Source organism: Rhinoderma darwinii, chromosome 13 (assembly GCF_050947455.1).
Source record: "Rhinoderma darwinii isolate aRhiDar2 chromosome 13, aRhiDar2.hap1, whole genome shotgun sequence".
In the NCBI taxonomy this organism is placed as follows: Eukaryota; Metazoa; Chordata; class Amphibia; order Anura; family Rhinodermatidae; genus Rhinoderma; species Rhinoderma darwinii.
This window is the reverse complement of record NC_134699.1, coordinates 65,499,010-65,520,068: the sequence shown is the minus strand read 5'-3', so window position 1 is coordinate 65,520,068 and position 21,059 is coordinate 65,499,010. Positions and strand designations below refer to the sequence as shown.

The window sequence follows — 21,059 nt, the reverse complement described above, 5'->3', positions numbered from 1 at the left end:
GGGAAAAATGGCGTTCTGTTCCGACGGGCCGTTTTTTTACGCGACCGTTTTAAAAAATGCATGTCACTTCTTGAGGACCAGAAGACACCGTCCGTAATAGGCAGGAATCCTCAGGCTCGTCACTGGCAGTGGGATGTCGACTGACAGGCTGTAGCGGCTAGGTGGATACAGGCTGGAAGCGGATAGCTGGATGCAGGCTGATAACAGAGAGCTGTATACAGGCTGGTAGTGGATAGATGGATACAGGCTGATAACAAAGAGCTTGATGAAGACGGGTAACAGATAGCAGATGCGGACTAGAACTTTTGCAGGACACAACTAAAGTTGCACCAAAGTTGCTCAGGCCGGGTGTGTCCAGTGAAGTAAACTAATATTCCTGGTAATTGATGGATAGACTGGGGTTGGATTTGGGAGCACTCACTGGCCCTATAAGATGCAGGAAGTGAGCGCATGCCGCCCTATGGGCAGACCCAGCCACACCGGCAGCAGAAGGAAATGCAGGTGCAAGACAGTGTGGACATCTAGGAACCGTATAGTGAGTACCTGTCACGCCTGTGGGGTATGTGGACCCACTAGACCGCTCTGCCGTAGCGGAGTAGCAGCTGGCCAATAACAGTCTCTAAGGTATGAGTACCTGGGTGGATGTTCAGGCAGATGCTCGGAGTAGCAGACATGTGGCACAGGTGATGGCAGGTGCTTGGCGTGGCAGATGATACCAGATGTGGCAGATGACAGCAGACGTGGCAGATGACACGTAACGTTAGGGAATATTTTGGTTGGGGCACGCGCTGGCCTTTTAAGGCTGGGGACGAGCGCGCGCGCACACACCATAGAAACAGGCGGAAGCAGCCTCGAGAGCCGACTAGTTCCTAATGTCCTGCTGTCGCAGCTGCCGGGAAGTACGGCATGGCGGCGGTCAGCCACCACGGACACAACAGAATTAGAGGTAATCTGACAGCTGTACCTACTGGGAGAGGTAATACACCGGCGAGCGCAGGGTGCTGCCGTTACATTAATTCTCTGAGGACTGGAATAATTATTGATTCTCTAGCTTTCCATTCCATTCATTTCACTTGAGGAGACCATTTTGGGGGCTGGAACCAGTGAGATCAGACACAGTCACGTTCATACCTACTTACAGAGGAGCCTTGTGAAAGTTTTTGATTGTTTTTTTCTTATTAGAATAATCCGGCAACCAATAATGTTATATTAGGGAATTGGTATTCAGAATATACTTAAGATTGGCTCCCAGAGGTGGAGCCCCCGCATGAAATCTCCTTAATAGATTTTGTTTTTGGAGAATTTGAGAACTCTCGGAAATGCTGATATGATATAAATTCTGGGTTAAACACAATGTAGGAGGCAAAATACAATTTAACAACTTTCAACGATAAACCCTATGGACCTAGAAGTAGTTCAAAGTCTATCAATGTAGCGACACGGGAAATTAAGAATTTAAGCTGTGTTAAAACTGTAGCCAATTAGACGAGCTTAATTTAGAAGGGAGATGACATTGAAGGGCGATGGTGAAAACATACGGAATTAGTTGGAAGTCAATGAAAGGACGTTGGACTATAGTAAAAGAGGACAGGAACTGTGTGGACACGGTCAGTTGTGTCTCAGCTGAGGTACGCCACGGGGGTTGAAGATCCTGGGCCATAATGCAAAACCTATACCAGAGTCTCCCAACCATAAGGCACCAGGGGCAAGGGTACAACTACCAGAGTAGGAGGCATCTACGGGGCCTGGCAGCCAATGGGGCCCACCTGCAGTGAGTGTTGGGGTGCAATAACCAATCACGGGATTATGGAAGTCAAGGAACGGACACATTGAAGACCAATGTAATCATAATAATACTAATATTATACCTGAACCCACTTTCTGTTGAAGGGGGTCATGGTGAGGTGGGGCTCCATTCCACGTTTTAGTCTGAGGCCCCATGTTTACTTGTTACCCCCCCCCCTCTGACCAGAGCCCAGTGTTTCTGCAACCTCTGCCTTCTCCCCCATAGGCCTAGTGCTTGTCCACTATGTCACTAAGACACAGATAGTGATGCTACAATGGTGACCCCAAAACGGCACCCAAAAACTTTCAGAGGGTGATGGGAATATCCCATGTTAGAAAAAGTCAGCTTCAAAGGGCAAGAAAGGGTGAGATGTGAATGGGGGTAAGGTGGCATTTATAAACATCAACCAGCCATTTAGGAGGGGATGTTTAGTTTTTCGAGCTCACAGTCCACCCCGAATGTAGTCCTGATCCCTGGCCCCAATAACATAGCAGAAGAAGTTAAATCTGGACTTTGTCTACCGTATATGACCTTGGAGAGGTCGGTGTACCCTTTAGGTTCTTTACCCCCATACAAACGCTGTGGCTTCACCTTTTGGGGAATCTATCCAATCCAGAGCTACTATGATAAGTAATTCATAGGTGGCAGCCAGGACACTAGGATGAAAGATACCTTGCTAAGCCTCAGCAGGTCGTATAGTATTTTGGGTGAGGGAATGTCCGAGACCCTGGCTGTTTTTGAACTTTTATGTTCACACGCAGAGTTTTCAGGTGTATTTCGGGAGGAAAAAACGCCTGGGAAAAACACCTGAAAAAATCCTATCTAAACGCCTACAAACATCTGCCCATTGAATTCAATGGAAAAACTGTGTTTCGTTCAGACTGGGTGTTTCTTTTATTCTGCCGTCTAAAAAAATGGCACGTAAAAAAACGTCCCGTAAAAAGGAGCGTGTCACTTCTTGAGCCGTTTTTGGAGCCGTTTTTCATGGTGCCAATGGAAAAACTGTTTAAAAAAACGTCAAGAAAAAACGCCACTAAAAAACGGCGGAAAATCAGAGGCTGTTCCCTCTGAAAACAGCGCTGTACCTATAGGGTATGTTCACATGCAAAGTCAAAGTCGGAGAAAACGGCCTCTGATTTTCAGCTGTTTTTGAAGCTGAAAATGGAACTTCTAGTTTGAAGCTACTTTTGGGACGTTTTTCATAGTGTTCAATGAAAAATCAGCTCCAAAAAACGCCTCAAGAGGTGATATTCTCCTTCTTTTTACGGAGCGTCTTTTTACGCGCCATTTTTTTAAAACAGCGGCGTAATAAGACGTCCTGTATGAACTAAATGCTGTTTTTCCCATTGATTTAAATGAGCAGATGATTGTAGGCGTTCAGCTACCGTTTTTTTTAGGCGTATTTCAGGGCGTTTACGCCCTGAATTACCCCTGAAGACACAGTGTGTGAACATACCCTTACACAAGAGTCCCCACCCCACCCCGATCTTAGACAGTCCTTTAATTGATCACTACATGACTGGTCTTGACAGCTCATTGCAAAACCATCAGATTGAACTTCTAGAAGAAACATCTAAAGTTCAGATCTTGGAGGGACCCAACGTTTTTGTTTTGATGTTTTTGAACTCGTCAGTAAATATCACCCTGTTCTGTCCTCCAGGCCACATTCCCCGAAACCTGCGTCATTTCAGCTTCAGAACCTGCCAGCGATGCCCTGAGGGTTTGTCACTCCTGATAAAAGACTATTGAAGGGCCACATCTCTGCGGCTTGTAGGCAGAACATACTTGTTACACCAGTTCTCTGCATTTGCACTTGACATTGCAGAAAACGGTCAACGTCACGCAAGTTCCCTGACCTTTAAGGACCCTTGAGGGCGAATGTGAGACCATGAACATCCCATTGTTCTTACGGCTCCATCTGTATCAATGTTATTGTACAAATATGCCGTTACAGTACACGTAAAGACACTGAACCCTTGATGAAATACTAGGTGTCTGTCACTTTAAGAGGTGCCCATCAATTGATATATACCCATTTTACAGCTTGGCATGGCTTCTTACGCAGCTTCTTACGGCTCCATCTGTATCAATGTTATTGTACAAATATGCCGTTACAGTACACGTAAAGACACTGAACCCTTGATGAAATACTAGGTGTCTGTCACTTTAAGAGGTGCCCATCAATTGACATAAATACCCATTTTACAGCTTGGCATGGCGTTCTGTTAAACTAAAAAGAAGTTCCGTCTCAATACTTCTCTTACCTGTATACAGCGGGGGCCGCCATTTTGCGAACCAATCACATGGACTTAAAGGGGAGGTCCCATCCAATCTGCGGAATGCCCCAATGACATCATTCGTTTCTCCTTGGCTTTTATGTTCAGTCATTTTTTATTTTGATCAGGCGGTTGACAGATTCACCCACCTTGTTCTACCCTGGCAACGGTTTGAACAGTTTTTCATGAATATGAAGTAGAGGTAGTCACAGCTCCACCCCTTGTCATACATCATTGAGTAGTGGTGCTATTCTTTTTGATGAGGGAGTGGAGTAGTGGGCAAAATTTGTCTATATTACTATGTTTATGTGACTACACGCAATATAATTTTTTTCCGTACCCTTTAAAGCTTAAAAATGGAAGTCATAATGTGCTTGGTTTTAGATGTTGTTTTTGTTTTCTTAACTCAATGCTCCCCCTACTGGCGGCTACTATGGTGCAACTTTAGTCACATATATGCAGCATAATGGTGGCCACCGGGGAGACGGTGGTACACCCATCATCCAAAGACGGTGCATGTGAGTGGTCAGGGCGGTCCTCACACAATTATTCCTAACAGTAGGGTCATGTTGACCACCCTAATATTTACGTTGGTTGTGTATGTGATAGCTTCAAGCTCAGGGCGATCTCATGATAAATGTACGGACGGCGACCTCTGCAGGTTGGGGGTAACACGGGACACGATTACGTTTCTGAGGGGACGTGGAACGACGAGAGTCATTCTGCATTATAATTTTAGATTAGATTGCTGCTATCAAACCTCAATGCAAATTCAGTAATAACATGTCATCTTCTCCGGCTAAACACGCGTCTGGGCAGATTTCACCCTCCCCTTTCAGTGCTCATGAAGAATCGAACGTCGTCGATACCCCGGCCATATTACAACATGACTAAAAGCTTTCTTCAGAGAGCGTTGGAAAATGAGTAATATAAAAACTTATTGCAGAACAGATCTACGTTTTTAGAAATAATGAGTGTAATGTTCTTTAAGGCCATTCTTAGATGGGGGCGCTGTTGAGCCTTCATATTACATTATCACTGTGGAGATGCGTAAGCTAAAACCAAGAGTGTATGTAACATAGAGACAGCCCTGGGACTAATATGGAGCCTGGGGAATAGAGGGGCCCCACGTTAGACTGGCCCCATCCTCCTTTCTGTGCGTATTGTGTTCCTGTCCTACAGAAAATAAGACATGGTCATGTATGGGATCGGGCATGCGCGACTCCCTCTTTTCTTGGGATAAAATCTGATTGGCTACCATTACTTGAAATCTGATTGGTTATCTGTACTTGGAATTAGATTTTTCTTTTCAATCTCTAACCTTTGCTTGCGAACTGTGAGCTGGAAGATGATTGGTTGCCAACCCTTAGGGTCTGGTTGGGGGTTAACACTTGTAAACTGATTGGTTGTAATTGTTTCCCTTTTCATACGGGATGCTTGGCAACCAATCGGAGTCTCCAATTCATTCTTTAAACTTTGTTTCCAAATTGAGAGCTGGAATCTGACTGGTTGCAATCCTTTGAAATCCGATTGGTTGCCAGGCATCATTATTTTTGTGATTATTACTGCATTTCTATCTAATCCTCTGTAATGTCACTTATATTTCCCATTGTTTCAGCGAGTGTAAGCCCCACAGTAATCCGAACGCTATCAGTTTCACCAATTAAGTACAGCGCAGCCTCGCGGACTTCGCTTCTGCGTCTCATCTATACCGGAATACATTTTATGGGATTACTTTAGGATAATAATAGGATGTTAGCGGCTTAACCCGGATTTATTTGGCACAGGGAAAGAAAAAGGTTTACAGCAGCGCGTAACTGCTAAACGAGATGTTAGGTTTTTACGTAAACTCTCTGTTATGGGTTTTAAAGGGCAATACACAGATTTATGCAAACGGGGAGCGTTTCCGGGACAGCTGCATTTACAATCCTGCTGTAACGACATGTCTTATGCTGCAGCCACATCAAAAGCTGTATTAACAATAATTCTGTTGCACCATCTCTTGTACTCCGGTAACATCCGGAGCTGTATTAACAATTTTGCTGTCACATCATATCTCATACTGCAAATACATACCAGAGCTGCATTAACATCTCTGCAACTATCTTATACTCCAGACACACCGAGAGCTGCAGTATTACATTGTCTAGACTAGATAGAAATGCAACAAACCACCTGGTGTTAGAAGTATTAGGTCTGTACAGGTTTTTTTTGCACAGCCTCTGGATGGAAACAAGAATGTTGACATTCAGTGACAGCAAGCAGAGGTCTTGAATGGTGAGGAATGGAAACACAAGTGATATAAGAAACGTGCATAACGTTTTTATTATACAGTGATTTCGCTTTATTTACTTGAAACCAGAAACATTCCCCTTTATGATCAATGCCTACAGACCTGTGACTGCAGCTCTGCATGTGATTGGAGTATAATGCAGGATGTAACTCATTATCAGTACAGGATAAGTAATGTAAGGTATGTACACAGTGACTCCACCAGCAGAATAGTGAGTGCAGCTCTGGAGTATAATATAGGATATAACTCAGGATCAGTACAGGATAAGTAATGTATGTACACAGTGACTCCACCAGCAGAATAGTGAGTGCAGCTCTGGAGTATAATACAGGATGTAACTCAGGATCAGTATAGGATAAGTAATGTAATGTATGTACACAGTGACTCCACCAGCAGAATAGTGAGTGCAGCTCTGGAGTATAATACAGGATGTAACTCAGGATCAGTACAGGATAAGTAATGTAATGTATGTACACAGTGACACCACCAGCAGAATAGTGAGTGCAGCTCTGGAGTATAATACAGGATATAACTCAGGATCAGTACAGGATAAGTAATGTAATGTATGTACACAGTGACTCCACCAGCAGAATAGTGAGTGCAGCTCTGGAGTATAATACAGGATATAACTCAGGATCAGTACAGGATAAGTAATATAATGTATGTACAGTGACTCCACCAGCAGAATAGTGAGTGCAGCTCTGGAGTATAATACAGGATGTAGCTCAGGATCAGTACAGGATAAGTAATGTAATGTATGTACACAGTGACTCCACCAGCAGAATAGTGAGTACAGCTCTGGAGTATAATACAGGATATAACCCAGGATCAGTACAGGATAAGTAATGTCATGTATGTACACAGTGACTCCACCAGCAGAATAGTGAGTGCAGCTCTGGAGTATAATACAGGATGTAACTCAGGATCAGTACAGGATAAGTAATGTAATATACTTATTACAGTGACTTCACCAGCAGAATAGTGAGTGCAGCTCTGGAGTATAATACAGGATATAACTCAGGATCAGTACAGGATAAGTAATATGTACACACTGACTCTGCCACTTTTTACGTAGATTCATTATATATGTCACTTGTAAGTTGGTATTTAATGGTAAACAGCAGACTTATGCCTTAGAGAACACAACTACTCCCAGGTGGATACGTTGTGAGGGAATGTCCCCTTTAAAAGCACAGACAAGAGGGGTACTTCAGGGTGATAGTGCAGGAAGATAAGCTCTTTAAGTTAATTTCGTAGAATTTCAGTAGTTGCGTGGAGCACTGACTGACAAAGACGCCACCCGAACAAAAGGCCCTGAGATCAAAACCACCAAAAAAGGCGCGCTCACCGCAGGGACCAGTCAGACGCCGCGGCCTTTCCTTTATCCCTTTGTGACGTCTTCATTAATATTCGCAGCTATTTGGTCTTATTTGTGTTTTATCTCTAAATGTTTCCACGACTATTGGGCGAGATAACGGCGTGAAGAATCCCTGTCACTCTGCGTTCACTCGTTTAATATTTCAGATGCCGCAGATAAGACAGAAGTTAGAAATGTAACCGTCTCTTAAAGAAAAGGAAATCGGGTTAGATAAGGATTCCTGGCATGTGTAGCGGCCTGGAGCTGATTGTAATTCTACAGATGATCTACTAAGAAAATCATGAAGAATTGTACATAGATGGGGCTACCAGCAGCACAAAGTATGTCAGGAGAGGAGTGTGCTGATCTTGTGAAAAGTAACTAACTTAAAGTTACATACCAGAAGGAGCAGAGTCTACAGCAGCACCGAGTGTGCTGATCTTGTGAAGAGTAACTAACTTAAAGTTACATACCAGAAGAAGCAGAGTCTACAGCAGCACATAGTATTTCAGGAGAGTTTTCTGATCTTGAGGGAAGTCAGAGACTGAAAGTCACATAGAGGAGTACAGAGTATTTTAGGATATGAATGTGCTGATTGTATGGGACATCACAGATTGAGAGTTTCATAATAGAGGAGCAGGTCTCCCTAGAAGAACAGAGTATTTCAGAAGAAGAGTGAGCTAATCTTGAGGAAGGTCATATTCTGAGAGCTACGTAGTGGGAGGTGACGGGTCCTCCCAGCAGCACAGAGTATTTTAGGAAACAAATGTGCAGATCTTTTGGGGATCCTTTCTGTTGTCCATCCATGTCTTGCTTTATATCTTCCGCTGTGTAGGACGGTAGAAGCTTCTTATATTCATGGCGGAGCCGGAGATACATCACAGTCACAGCTCTGCCCTCCCCTCACTAATAACTACTCTTAAAAAGCAAAACATTTATTCAAATGGGCGGAATCAGGACGTTACAAATCGTCTGCGCCCCTCCTGCCCTCCGACTGTACAGTCTTTATTATACATGAGGAGGGGGAGAAGGTGCAGTCCCCGGAATATCACCCAACACTTCACTTGTCCATGTTCATTACTGAAGCCAATAGACCAAAGACACTCTGAGAGGATTCAAACACCCAACATCTACAAGGACTGGACAACATTTGCAACAATCCCTCAGCTGTCAGTTTTTGTGGTTCATACAGATTATCGTCCCATTGATGGTCCCAAGAATGGTCCCATTAACTGACATCAAGCAGTGATCTTGAAAATTTTGACGAATTGAAACGCAATGTCTACTAGAAAGTTGCAGAACTTTACATTATATGATGATAAAATACATAAAACCGAAAATCCCTTTAGTTGTTATTGTCACGTCTATGGGCGCCAGGTATTTTACCTTCCGAGGGTGCTGGTATCCCCATACAGTGCCGACCCTAGGGCAGTGCGCCCAGGGTGGTTGTCAGGGCGCGTCACTACTGAAGGGCGCACCAATTGCCCTGATTCTTGCACCCATGATCTCATTATCGGTGCCCGAATTTATGGAAGGGCTGCGGCACAAGATGAAGCTACATTCCCATTTATTAGGCATTTTACGTTATATTTATTTATAGACTGTGTTATTTGGGTACTTTATGGTATATTTATTTATAGATTGTATTATTTGGGTACTTTATGGTATATTTATTTATAGACCGTGTTATTTGGGTACTTTATGGTATATTTATTTATAGATTGTATTATTTGGGTACTTTATGGTATATTTATTTATAGACCGTGTTATTTGGGTACTTTATGGTATATTTATTTATAGATTGTATTATTTGGGTAATTTATGGTATATTTATTTATAGACCGTGTTATTTGGGTACTTTATGGTATATTTATTTATAGACAGTGTTATTTGGGTACTTTATGGTATATTTATTTATAGATTGTATTATTTGGGTACTTTATGGTATATTTATTTATTTATACACAGCGTTATTTGGGTACTTTATGGTATATTTATTTATAGATTATATTATTTGGGTACTTTGTGGTATATTTATTTATAGATTGTATTATTTGGGTACTTTGTGGTATATTTATTTATAGATTGTATTATTTGGGTACTTTGTGGTATATTTATTTATAGATTGTATTATTTGGGTACTTTGTGGTATATTTATTTATAGATTGTATTATTTTGGTACTTTATGGTATATTTATTTATAGATTGTATTATTTGGGTACTTTACATTATATTTATTTATAGATTGTATTATTTGGGTACTTTATGGTATATTTATTTATAGACCGTGTTATTTGGGTACTTTATGGTATATTTATTTATAGACCGTGTTATTTGGGTACTTTATGGTATATTTATTTATAGATTGTATTATTTGGGTACTTTACGTTATATTTATTTATAGATTGTATTATTTGGGTACTTTATGGTATATTTATTTATTTATACACAGCGTTATTTGGGTACTTTATGGTATATTTATTTATAGATTGTATTATTTGGGTACTTTGTGGTATATTTATTTATAGATTGTATTATTTGGGTACTTTATGGTATATTTATTTATAGATTGTATTATTTGGGTACTTTATGGTATATTTATTTATTTATACACAGCGTTATTTGGGTACTTTATGGTATATTTATTTATAGATTATATTATTTGGGTACTTTGTGGTATATTTATTTATAGATTGTATTATTTGGGTACTTTGTGGTATATTTATTTATAGATTGTATTATTTGGGTACTTTGTGGTATATTTATTTATAGATTGTATTATTTGGGTACTTTGTGGTATATTTATTTATAGATTGTATTATTTGGGTACTTTGTGGTATATTTATTTATAGATTGTATTATTTTGGTACTTTGAGGTATATTTATTTATAGATTGTATTATTTGGGTACTTTATGGTATATTTTTTTGTATAGTGTAAATGCTGCACCAAGAAGGAGTTGTATCAATGGAAAGCACGGCAGCTGCCACCATCCAACCTAAGACTGACCCTGTCCCCATACAATGCAGTATATACAGTATACCCTTGTCCTGGCTTCCGTAAATGAAAAAGCCTGTGTCGTGCATTCCTCCTACCCTCATAAATCCAGAATGCGGCTGACACAGCTGAGCGATGGCGTCCGTAAGACACAGAACATTGCGACACATTCAAAGATCATAACTTCAGTAAACAAGGCTGGGAGCTCAGAGTGGTTTTAATCACAGTGACAGAATTATCCCCGGAGATCAGGAGACGCCGGAGAACATTCATTAGTGGATACATCAAGGTCTTCTCGTTGATGGTCGCACATGAATGGATGTGCAGGGATATAATCCGTATTGTGTTTACCATGGCGTTTATAATAGATGAGGTGCCGTATCATTTCAAATATGACTCAATGTAACCGTTCACTCTATAGCTTGAAAATCCGACAATGAAGGGCAAAACGAGGCGGGTATACACGGGCAACCAAAACCATGGTCGGTGCAATACTGTGCCGGCCACTGGACAGTTCTTATTGAATAAATGCTCTTTGTAGCTAATTGACGGCGGTCCCAAATGAAGGACAACCGGACAATAATGTCCCTCTACTACAAGACTCTGTTCTCACTATGATAACTGGGTCAGGCCAAAAACTCGGGCCTTGTACGAATGGTTTTCATCAATCAGACATGTTAGAAAAGTTGATAAGTGGCGGTTCAGTATCTCAGTCTCTGGTCTTTGCCCTGATTTACATCCTGGTAGATACAGACTGTTTCACCATTATTTGTGCTCATCGGTGTCGGATAGGCATTTTCTGCTTAGCCTATGAAGAAAGATATGTTATTTCTTCTAGGAGAAATGAATACAGAGAACAGTCAGGTCTTGGAGGGCAATCTTGATTTTTAGGGGGCAATCGGTGGGTGGAGCTTCAGCAAAGTGGGTGGAGTCTGACCATATAGGGTGTATTGATCATAGAGTAATGGCATAGCCCATTTTAGCCCTGACTTCCAGGAAACGTTCCTTTTCACCTCCTATAGGCTCAAAACTTTTCCAGATCTAGTCCTGCGCAACTCATGAAAAAAGAGAAATCTCTGACACACTGTAACAAGCCCTGCAGCTGTGTCGTTTGAACATCATTAGGACAGGTTTTGGCCTCCAGTAAACAAGAACGTTTCCATTCACTGAGCAAGCAGAGATTTTAAAAAGGGTGGAGAATTAAAATAACAAAGTATATTAGAAAGTTACTGGACTTTCGATCATATAAAGTTTAGCTTTATTGACATAAAATGAGGAAAAACCCTTTATACCATGACCTCATCCCTAATCTTAACCTTGACCTCAACCCTAATCTTAACCCTGACCTCAACCCCAATCTTAACCCTAACCTAAATCCTGACCTCACGCCTTATCTTAAACCTGACCTCAACCCTAATTTTAACCCTAACCACAACCATAATCCTAAACCTAACCTAAATCCTGACCTCAACCCTTATCTTAACGCTGACCTAAATCCTGACCTCAACCCTAATTTTAACCCTAACCACAACCCTAATCTTAAACCTAACCTAAATCCTGACCTCAACCCTTATCTCAACGCTGACCTAAATCCTGACCTCAACCCTTATCTTAACCCTGACCTCAACCCTAATCTTAACCCTGACCTCAACCATAATTTTAACCCTAACCTCAGCCCTAATCTTAACCCTAACCTAAATCCTGACCTCAACCCTTATCTTAACCCTGACCTCAACCTCAATCTTAACCTTAGACCTAACTTCAACTGTAACCCTAATCCTATCCTTAACCCTAATCTTAACCCTAACCCCAACCTTAACCCTAACCTTAACCCCCAATTTCAACCCTTACCTTAAGCCTATCCTTAACCATAACCTAAACCCTAACCTTAACCCTAACCTTAACCCTTTCCTGAACCCTAATCCATAACCACTTTTTTTATATTCCTTCATCTGTAAAACTTTAGAGTTTATTATCTGTGAACAAATGAGCCATTTCAGATAATAGAGTCGGCCGGGCCTGCGTCTTGTATTAAAACCCGCTGCTTCCGACATAAAAGGTCATATTTGCATTCCCGAGCTCAAACTGTGCATTTGTACAGTACACAGATCATGATTCATTACCAAGGGACGTAAAACCCTTTGTCAAGTCTGATGACAGATAAGGTGAGCCGCTCCGTGTCTCCCAGGGTAATGAATGACTTGATTATCTCTTCTAAAAAGCCCCAATAAAACTCCCTGGTTCCTCCCGTTCTCGGGAAGCTCCTTCTCCTGACGGCTAATTTCCCAAAAATTATAGGCCTGCAGGTTGTAATTCAGTCAAACAATGGCAATTAGTATCTACATTTATTCCAGTGTCTTCTGTGCCAAGGAAGAGGAGGTAATATTTATGTTTGACTTTTAATTATTACCTTCTAACGAACCAACGATTAGAGGAAGAGAACAGCCATCTATGGGGACTTTAAAGCGATGGCAACCATTACTGGTCGCATATCTATTCTCTTATTCTTAACTATAACTTAGTTTGTTAGGTGCCAACCAAAATGGCTGCCGTGATAGTGCTAACTGGGTCGTGTGTATCAAATTTGCCCAGTTTTGGGGCATGGACTACTGTGGAGAATGCAAGATCATAAAATTATGCAATATGATGGTTCTAAAAAGTTTCTAATAGTCCAGAACTTTTTGCTGTCTCAAAATGTTCCTAAATATGGGAAGTTTACTATTTTGTTGAAAGTGTTAGAATTAGTGTAAGGGTTAAAATTCCAGATGGGTGCCAGACTATCGGATGTTCACTTTTATGACATTAGTGTAAAATATAATTTAAAGGGGTTTACCAGTAGAAGACGTGATCGAACTAAGATTGTGTGGGTCTATAAGCTGGAACAAGAAGTTCCATGTTATTAGTGAAGACCACCACAATGCTTCCTCTTCTGAAGTTCTTGTTCCATGCTATTAGTGAAGACCACCACAATGCTTCCTCTTCTGAAGTTCTTGTTCCATGTTATTAGTGAAGACCACCACAATGCTTCCTCTTCTGAAGTTCTTGTTCCATGTTATTAGGGGAGACCACCACAATGCTTCCTCTTCTGAAGTTCTTGTTCCATGTTATTAGTGAAGACCACAACAATGCTTCCTCTTCTGAAGTTCTTGTTCCATGTTATTAGGGGAGACCACCACAATGCTTCCTCTTCTGAAGTTCTTGTTCCATGTTATTAGTGAAGACCACCACAATGCTTCCTCTTCTGAAGTTCTTGTTCCATGTTATTAGGGCAGACCACAACAATGCTTCCTCTTCTGAAGTTCTTGTTCCATGTTATTAGTGAAGACCACCACAACGCTTCCTCTTCTGAAGTTCTTGTTCCATGTTATTAGTGGAGACCACCACAATGCTTCCTCTTCTGAAGTTCTTGTTCCATGTTATTAGTGGAGACCACCACAATGCTTCCTCTTCTGAAGTTCTTGTTCCATGTTATTAGTGAAGACCACCACAATGCTTCCTCTTCTAGCTTTGCTTAGCTCCCAACCATTCGAGTGGCCTACAAGAACATAACCTAGGACCCTTTATTCTGCTCAAAACCCACCAATCTGACTTTTATCAGTGTTTAACCAGCCTTTTGCTGGAAAATCCCTTTATAGATTATGAGCTTGATCTGTTTCTGTCTTGTGGGCCTCATCAGAGTTGGGTGGGAATGTTGAGGGAGTGATGACTTTACATTTTTAGTGATCACCATATATTCTAGTGAAGTCCGGTTGGGTTGATGGATCTATCATCTCTGAAGAACATGTTGAGGTTGAAATGACAATGGTTTCAAATGAACTTGTTCCTTGCGTTCCATTGAAGATCTTTGTCTAGTTGAGAATAAGACGTATTCTGATGTTCTTGGTATGGTAGAGATTACGACTCATGACCTTTGCGTTGTATTCTGGTGAACCTGATCCGTATGGGTTTTAATTGGTGATCCTGTGTATATTTTGGGAGATCTGAGCAATTTTGGCAAAATCAACCAACAATTTTTAATGTGTATAGGAGTTTCCCTCAGCAACTCACATAGTTCACCAATTCCTTCCTTCGTGCTGATGAGGTCCAAAAAATGCAAAACAGACGTGTCTACGGAAAGGTAGCAATAGTTATCTAATACTCCAGTCAATGTTTAAAGACTCCTTCTGGATTGAGTTAACAGTAGCCATTTCTTCCAATTCTTCTTGGAGAATGACTAAGAGCAAATCTTGGAAAGAACTACAGAATTGAAAATGTTGCCAGCCTGAGTCACTAGATTACCAATCCAGACCTAGGTTTGGTGTGACGCAGAAAGAGACAGAGCTTGCTCCGCAACCCAACAACACACGTAACAGGCACAAAACAAAAATAGTACATAAGTAAGACTTTTATTATGTAATGACCTTCACAACATCCAATCATCATCAACATCATCATCCAAAAATAAGATGTTTTATTTATAGATTACATTCTATTTTCTTTTAGGTGACCATCCGCAAAATTATAATCACCTCGTCCTCAATAACACCTCCCAGACACCCACAAACGGTAAGGCGGTTTTCCAGGTTTCAGAACCTCTTATATAAATACAGTCAACCCTCTGGATTTTAGGAAGGTCTATACAATTTCCTTCCCAACCCTGGTGGTCCCTAAGTTTGCAGAGGTCCCAACTACATTCAAGACCTTCTGTCTTGAGGACCCCATTGGCCCTCTTGTAAAATAAAGCTGCCAGTAGGTGCTGCAGTACTTATTGGAGAAGTATAAACCTGTGTTAGATAAGGCTATCCCACTACACTAAGAAATTTTCTATGATTATGGATTGTAAGCTCATGTGGGCAGCGCTCTCATGCCTCTTGTATGTACTTTATATTATGTTTGCATCTGTCCAGTAATGTATTCCCCATTGTTTTAATGTATGTCTTTGTTATAAACGTATTATCTGTAAATGTATTATGTATGTATTATATGTAAGGGTATTCCACCAAGTGCCAGTGCAATTCAAACCAAGCACTAATTTTGGCACCATATAGAGGACTACCAACCATTGGGACACGTCAGCTCGAAATGTTGAGGATTTCCTTTCACCATATCAACTAACTTATTGAATCCATGGATCAGCTAAATCGAGAGGAAGGATGCCCCCATTTTGTTATGAAATGCTCCATCAGATTTGGTCAACTTGGGTCTGCCGTAAATTTTGATTACCTCAGTTCAGTAAACATCAAATTCCTATGACCTTGGTGGCGTTGCCGAGTGTAATGGTAAAATTGGCCTTGTTCGTTGGTATACTATCTGATTGATGAATTTAGAGGATTTGGATTAGTACGCTAAGGAAGTTAGTTTGGTTGGGATGTCGTTTCTGAAGACCGTGTTCAGGTCATGGTCGCATGTATGAGTAGAATAATTAATTTTCCATTATAGGATATGGTCGTGGTGAGATTGGTCAGGTCGTTGTAACCATGTGGTCTAATTACATTTCTTTGATATGACTGCTTTGTCCTTCAAAGAACTTGGCCAGATTCTAGAAAACATGTTCCAAGGTTTGGAGATCTCCAACCAAAGTTCAAGGGGTTTCACCACAGAAAAATGTTGGAGGAACCATAGTACCAATGCCCAACAATCTAGCCTTCTGATTTATGTCTATGACAGGTCAGAAGAAAACCAAAGTTGGAGTTTTCCTATAATACTACACAATCTACTATATTCTATACTGATTTTGAAAATCGATGGAAGTTCCTGTATTGCCATTGCCCACCAACGTTGCCTGCTGACGTGTCAGAAGATGACCAAAGTTGGAAGTTAAATACTACATAGTCCACCATTTGCAGCAAGACTTTCATCCCTGGGTGGAGGGGACACTTTACTATTGAATATACTTGGTCTATAATTAGTCCCGATTCACATAACCATGAGTAAATCTCATAGCCAAATATCGGAAGGTTCATCCATAAATATGAGTTAATATGACTAGATCTGTTGAAATGCATGCTCATGGAATAGGACGGCTAAAAATTGTTTGCAAAATTTTTAGCATTTGATTTGTCCAAAGGAAATCTGAGCCACAGCTTAATGCATCCCAACCCTATGCAAACCGCCATCTTATACGGGGATCGGAGGAACCTACATTGGGTGAATTATTTCTAACTATGTTCCCGGGGAATATGTTGTTTCTTGAATATAGATGCGGAACTAATAAACATTGCATCTAACTTGACTGGCGTTGACGGCAAATTACGTAAATTGCTTTCATTTGGTACTGGAGCAAAGTTTCGCTGGGGAGAAGTGTGATTCTGGCTCGGTCCCTAGAACTCTTGGAGACGTCTATTTGTAGTTCAGACAATTAAAGAAAGTGGTTGATTGACAGTGACCTCAGCTCTGCAGAGATTGGAGTCGACTGCAGAACATACATCTCCTGCTGTGGCGTTTGCTCTTGAAACATATGTAAATGAAGCTTGAAGCTTCCAAAATTTTCAGATGTGTGACTGCTGGCGAAAACGAACAGACGCTGTTTTTCCTAAATTATATTTATGTACGAAACGACAAGATGCTTGCTGTGATCATATTTTATTTATTTTTTTAAGGCCGGAGGAGTTGATATCTGACTATATTAAACATGTTGTCATATAAAAAAAGCTTAACTTACACCAGCTGTTACATATATAGAAGATGCCCAGGTTATACCAGCATGCTCCATATCACTATATACAAGAATATGTCTAACTTATACCAGCTGTACATATATAATTATATACGGAAGATACCCAGGTTATACCAGCATGCTCCATGTCACTATATACAAGATGTATAACTTATACCAGCGGTACATATATAATTATATACAGAAGATACCCAGGTTATACCAGCATGCTCCATGTCACTATATACAAGATGTATAACTTATACCAGCGGTACATATATAATTATATACAGAAGATACCCAGGTTATACCAGCATGCTCTATATCACTATATACAAGAAGATATATAACTTATACCAGCTGTACATATATAATTATATACAGAAGATACCCAGGTTATACCAGCATGCTCCATATCACTATATACAAGAAGATGTATAACTTATACCAGCTGTACATATATAATTATATACAGAAGATACCCAGGTTATACCAGCATGCTCTATATCACTATATACAAGAATATATATAACTTATACCAGCTGTACATATATAATTATATACAGAAGATACCCAGGTTATACCAGCATGCTCCATATCACTATATACAAGAAGATGTATAACTTATACCAGCTGTACATATATAATTATATACAGAAGATACCCAGGTTATATCAGCCTGCTCCATATCACTATATAGAAGAAGATGTATAACTTATACCAGCTGTACATATATAATTATATACAGAAGATACCCAGGTTATACCAGCATGCTCCATATCACTATATACAAGAAGATGTATAACTTATACCAGCTATACATATATAATTATATACAGGAGATGCCCAGGTTATACCAGCATGCTCCATATTACTATATACAAGAAGATGTATAACTTATACCAGCTGTACATATATATAGCTATATACAGAAGATACCCAAGTTATACCAGTATGCGCCATATCCCTATATACAAGAAGATGTACATATATAATTATAAACAGAAGATACCCAGGTTATACCAGCTGTACATATATAATTATATACAGAAGATGCCCGGGTTATACCAGCATGCTACATATCACTATATACAAGAAGATGTAGAACTTAAACTATCTGTACATATATAATTATATAAGGAAGACACCCAGGTTATACCAACATGTTCCATATCACTATATACATGAAGATGTATAACTTATACTAGCTGTACATATATAATTATATACAGAAGATACACAGGTTATACCAGCTGTACATATATCATTATATACAGAAGATACCCAGGTTATACCAGCATGCTCCATATCACTATATACAAGAAGATGTATAACTTACACCAGTTGTACATATATAATTATATACAGAAGATACCCAGGTTATACCAGCTGTACATATATAATTATATACAGAAGATACCCAGGTTATACCAGCATGCTACATATCACTATATACAAGAAGATGTATAACTTAAACCATCTGTACATATATAATTATATACAGAAGATACCCAGGTTATAACAGCATGTTCCATATCACTATATATAAGAAGATGTATAACTTATACCAGCTGTACATATATAATTCTAAACAGAAGATACCCAGGTTATACCAGCATGCTCCATATCACTATATACAAGAAGATGTATAACTTATACCAGCTGTACATATATAATTATATACCGAAGGTACCCAGGTTATACCAGCATGCGCCATATCCCTATATACAAGAAGATGTATAACTTATACCAGCTGTACATATATAATTATATACAGGAAATACCCAGGTTATAACAGCATGCTCCATATCACTATATCCAAGAAGATATATAACTTATACCAGCTGCCCATATATAATCATATACATAAGACACCCAGGTTATACCAGCATGCTCCATATCACTATATACAAGAAGATGTATAACTTATACCTGCTGTACATATATAATTATATACAGAAGATACCCAGGTTATACCAGCATGCTCCATATCACTTTATACAGGAAGATGTATAACTTCTACCAGCTATACATATATAATTATATACAGGAGATGCCCAGGTTATACCAGCATGCTCCATATTACTATATACAAGAAGATGTATAACTTATACCAGCTGTACATATATAACTATATACAGAAGATACCCAGGTTATACCAGTATGCGCCATATCCCTATATACAAGAAGATGTATAACTTATACCAGCTGTACATATATAATTATAAACAGAAGATACCCAGGTTATACCATCTGTACATATATAATTATATACAGAAGATACCCAGGTTATACCAGCATGCTCCATATCACTATATACAAGAAGATGTATAACTTATACCAGTTGTACATATATAATTATATACAGAAGATACCCAGGTTATACCAGCATGTTCCATATCACTATATACATGAAGATGTATAACTTAAACTAGCTGTACATATATAATTATATACAGAAGATACACAGGTTATACCAGCTGTACATATATAATTATATACAGAAGATACCCAGGTTATACCAGCATGCTCCATATCACTATATACAAGAAGATGTATAACTTATACCAGTTGTACATATATAATTATATACAGAAGATACCCAGGTTATACCAGCTGTACATATATAATTATATACAGAAGATAACCAGGCTATACCAGCATGCTCCATATCACTATACACAAGAAGATGTATAACTTATACCAGCTGTACATATATAATTATATACAGAAGATACCCAGGTTATACCAGCATGCTCCATATCACTATATATAAGAAGATGTATAACTTATACCAGCTGTACATATATAATTATATACAGAAGATGGCAAGATTATACCAGCATGCTCCATATCACTATATACAAGAAGATGTATAACTTATACCAGCTGTACATATATAATTGTATACAGAAGATACCCAGGTTATACCAGCATGCTCCATAACACTATATACAAGAAGATTTATAACTTATACCAGCTGTACATATATAATTATATACAGAAGATACCCAGGTTATACCAGCATGCTCTATATCACTATATACAAGAAGATGTATAACTTATACCAGCTGTACATATATAATTATATACAGAAGACACCCAGGTTATACCAGCATGCTCCATATCACTATATACAAGAAGATGTATAACATATAACAGCTGTGTATATATATATATATATATATATATATATATATATATATATAATTATATGCAGAATATACCCAGGTTATACCAGCATGCTCCATATCACTATATACAAGAAGATGTATAAGTTATACCAGCTGTACATATATAATTATATACAGGAGATACCCGGGTTATACCAGCATGCTCCATATCACTATATACAAGAAGATGTATAACTTATATCAGCTGTGCATATATAATTATATACAGAAGTTACCCAGGTTATACCAGCATGCTCCATATCACTATATACAAGAAGATGTATAATTTATATCAGCTGTACAGATATAATAATATACAGAAGATACCCAGGTTATACCAGCATGCTCCATATCACTATATACAAGAAGATGTATAACTTATACCAGCTGTACATATATAATTATATACAGAAGATACCCAGGTTATACCAGCATGCTCCATATCACTATATACAAGAAGATGTATAACTTATACCAGCTGTACATATATAATTATATACAGAAGATACCCAGGTTATATCAGCCTGCTCCATATCACTATATA

The 21,059-nt window shown here is 39.3% G+C and overlaps 1 protein-coding gene across 7 annotated transcripts in view; it reads left to right on the top strand.

The window, feature by feature from the left end:
• Positions 1–21,059, top strand: part of SHISA6 (shisa family member 6) — a 287,961-nt gene that overhangs the window by 250,503 nt on the left and 16,399 nt on the right. For 6 of the 7 annotated variants that reach the window (XM_075846751.1, XM_075846754.1, XM_075846750.1 and 3 more), the window contains one exon: positions 15,191–15,253. The exons of the other annotated variant lie outside the window; for it this stretch is intronic. In XM_075846751.1, the coding sequence (XP_075702866.1) occupies positions 15,191–15,253 (63 nt within the window). The remainder of the gene's footprint in view (positions 1–15,190; positions 15,254–21,059) is intronic. 7 annotated transcript variants of the gene reach the window in all.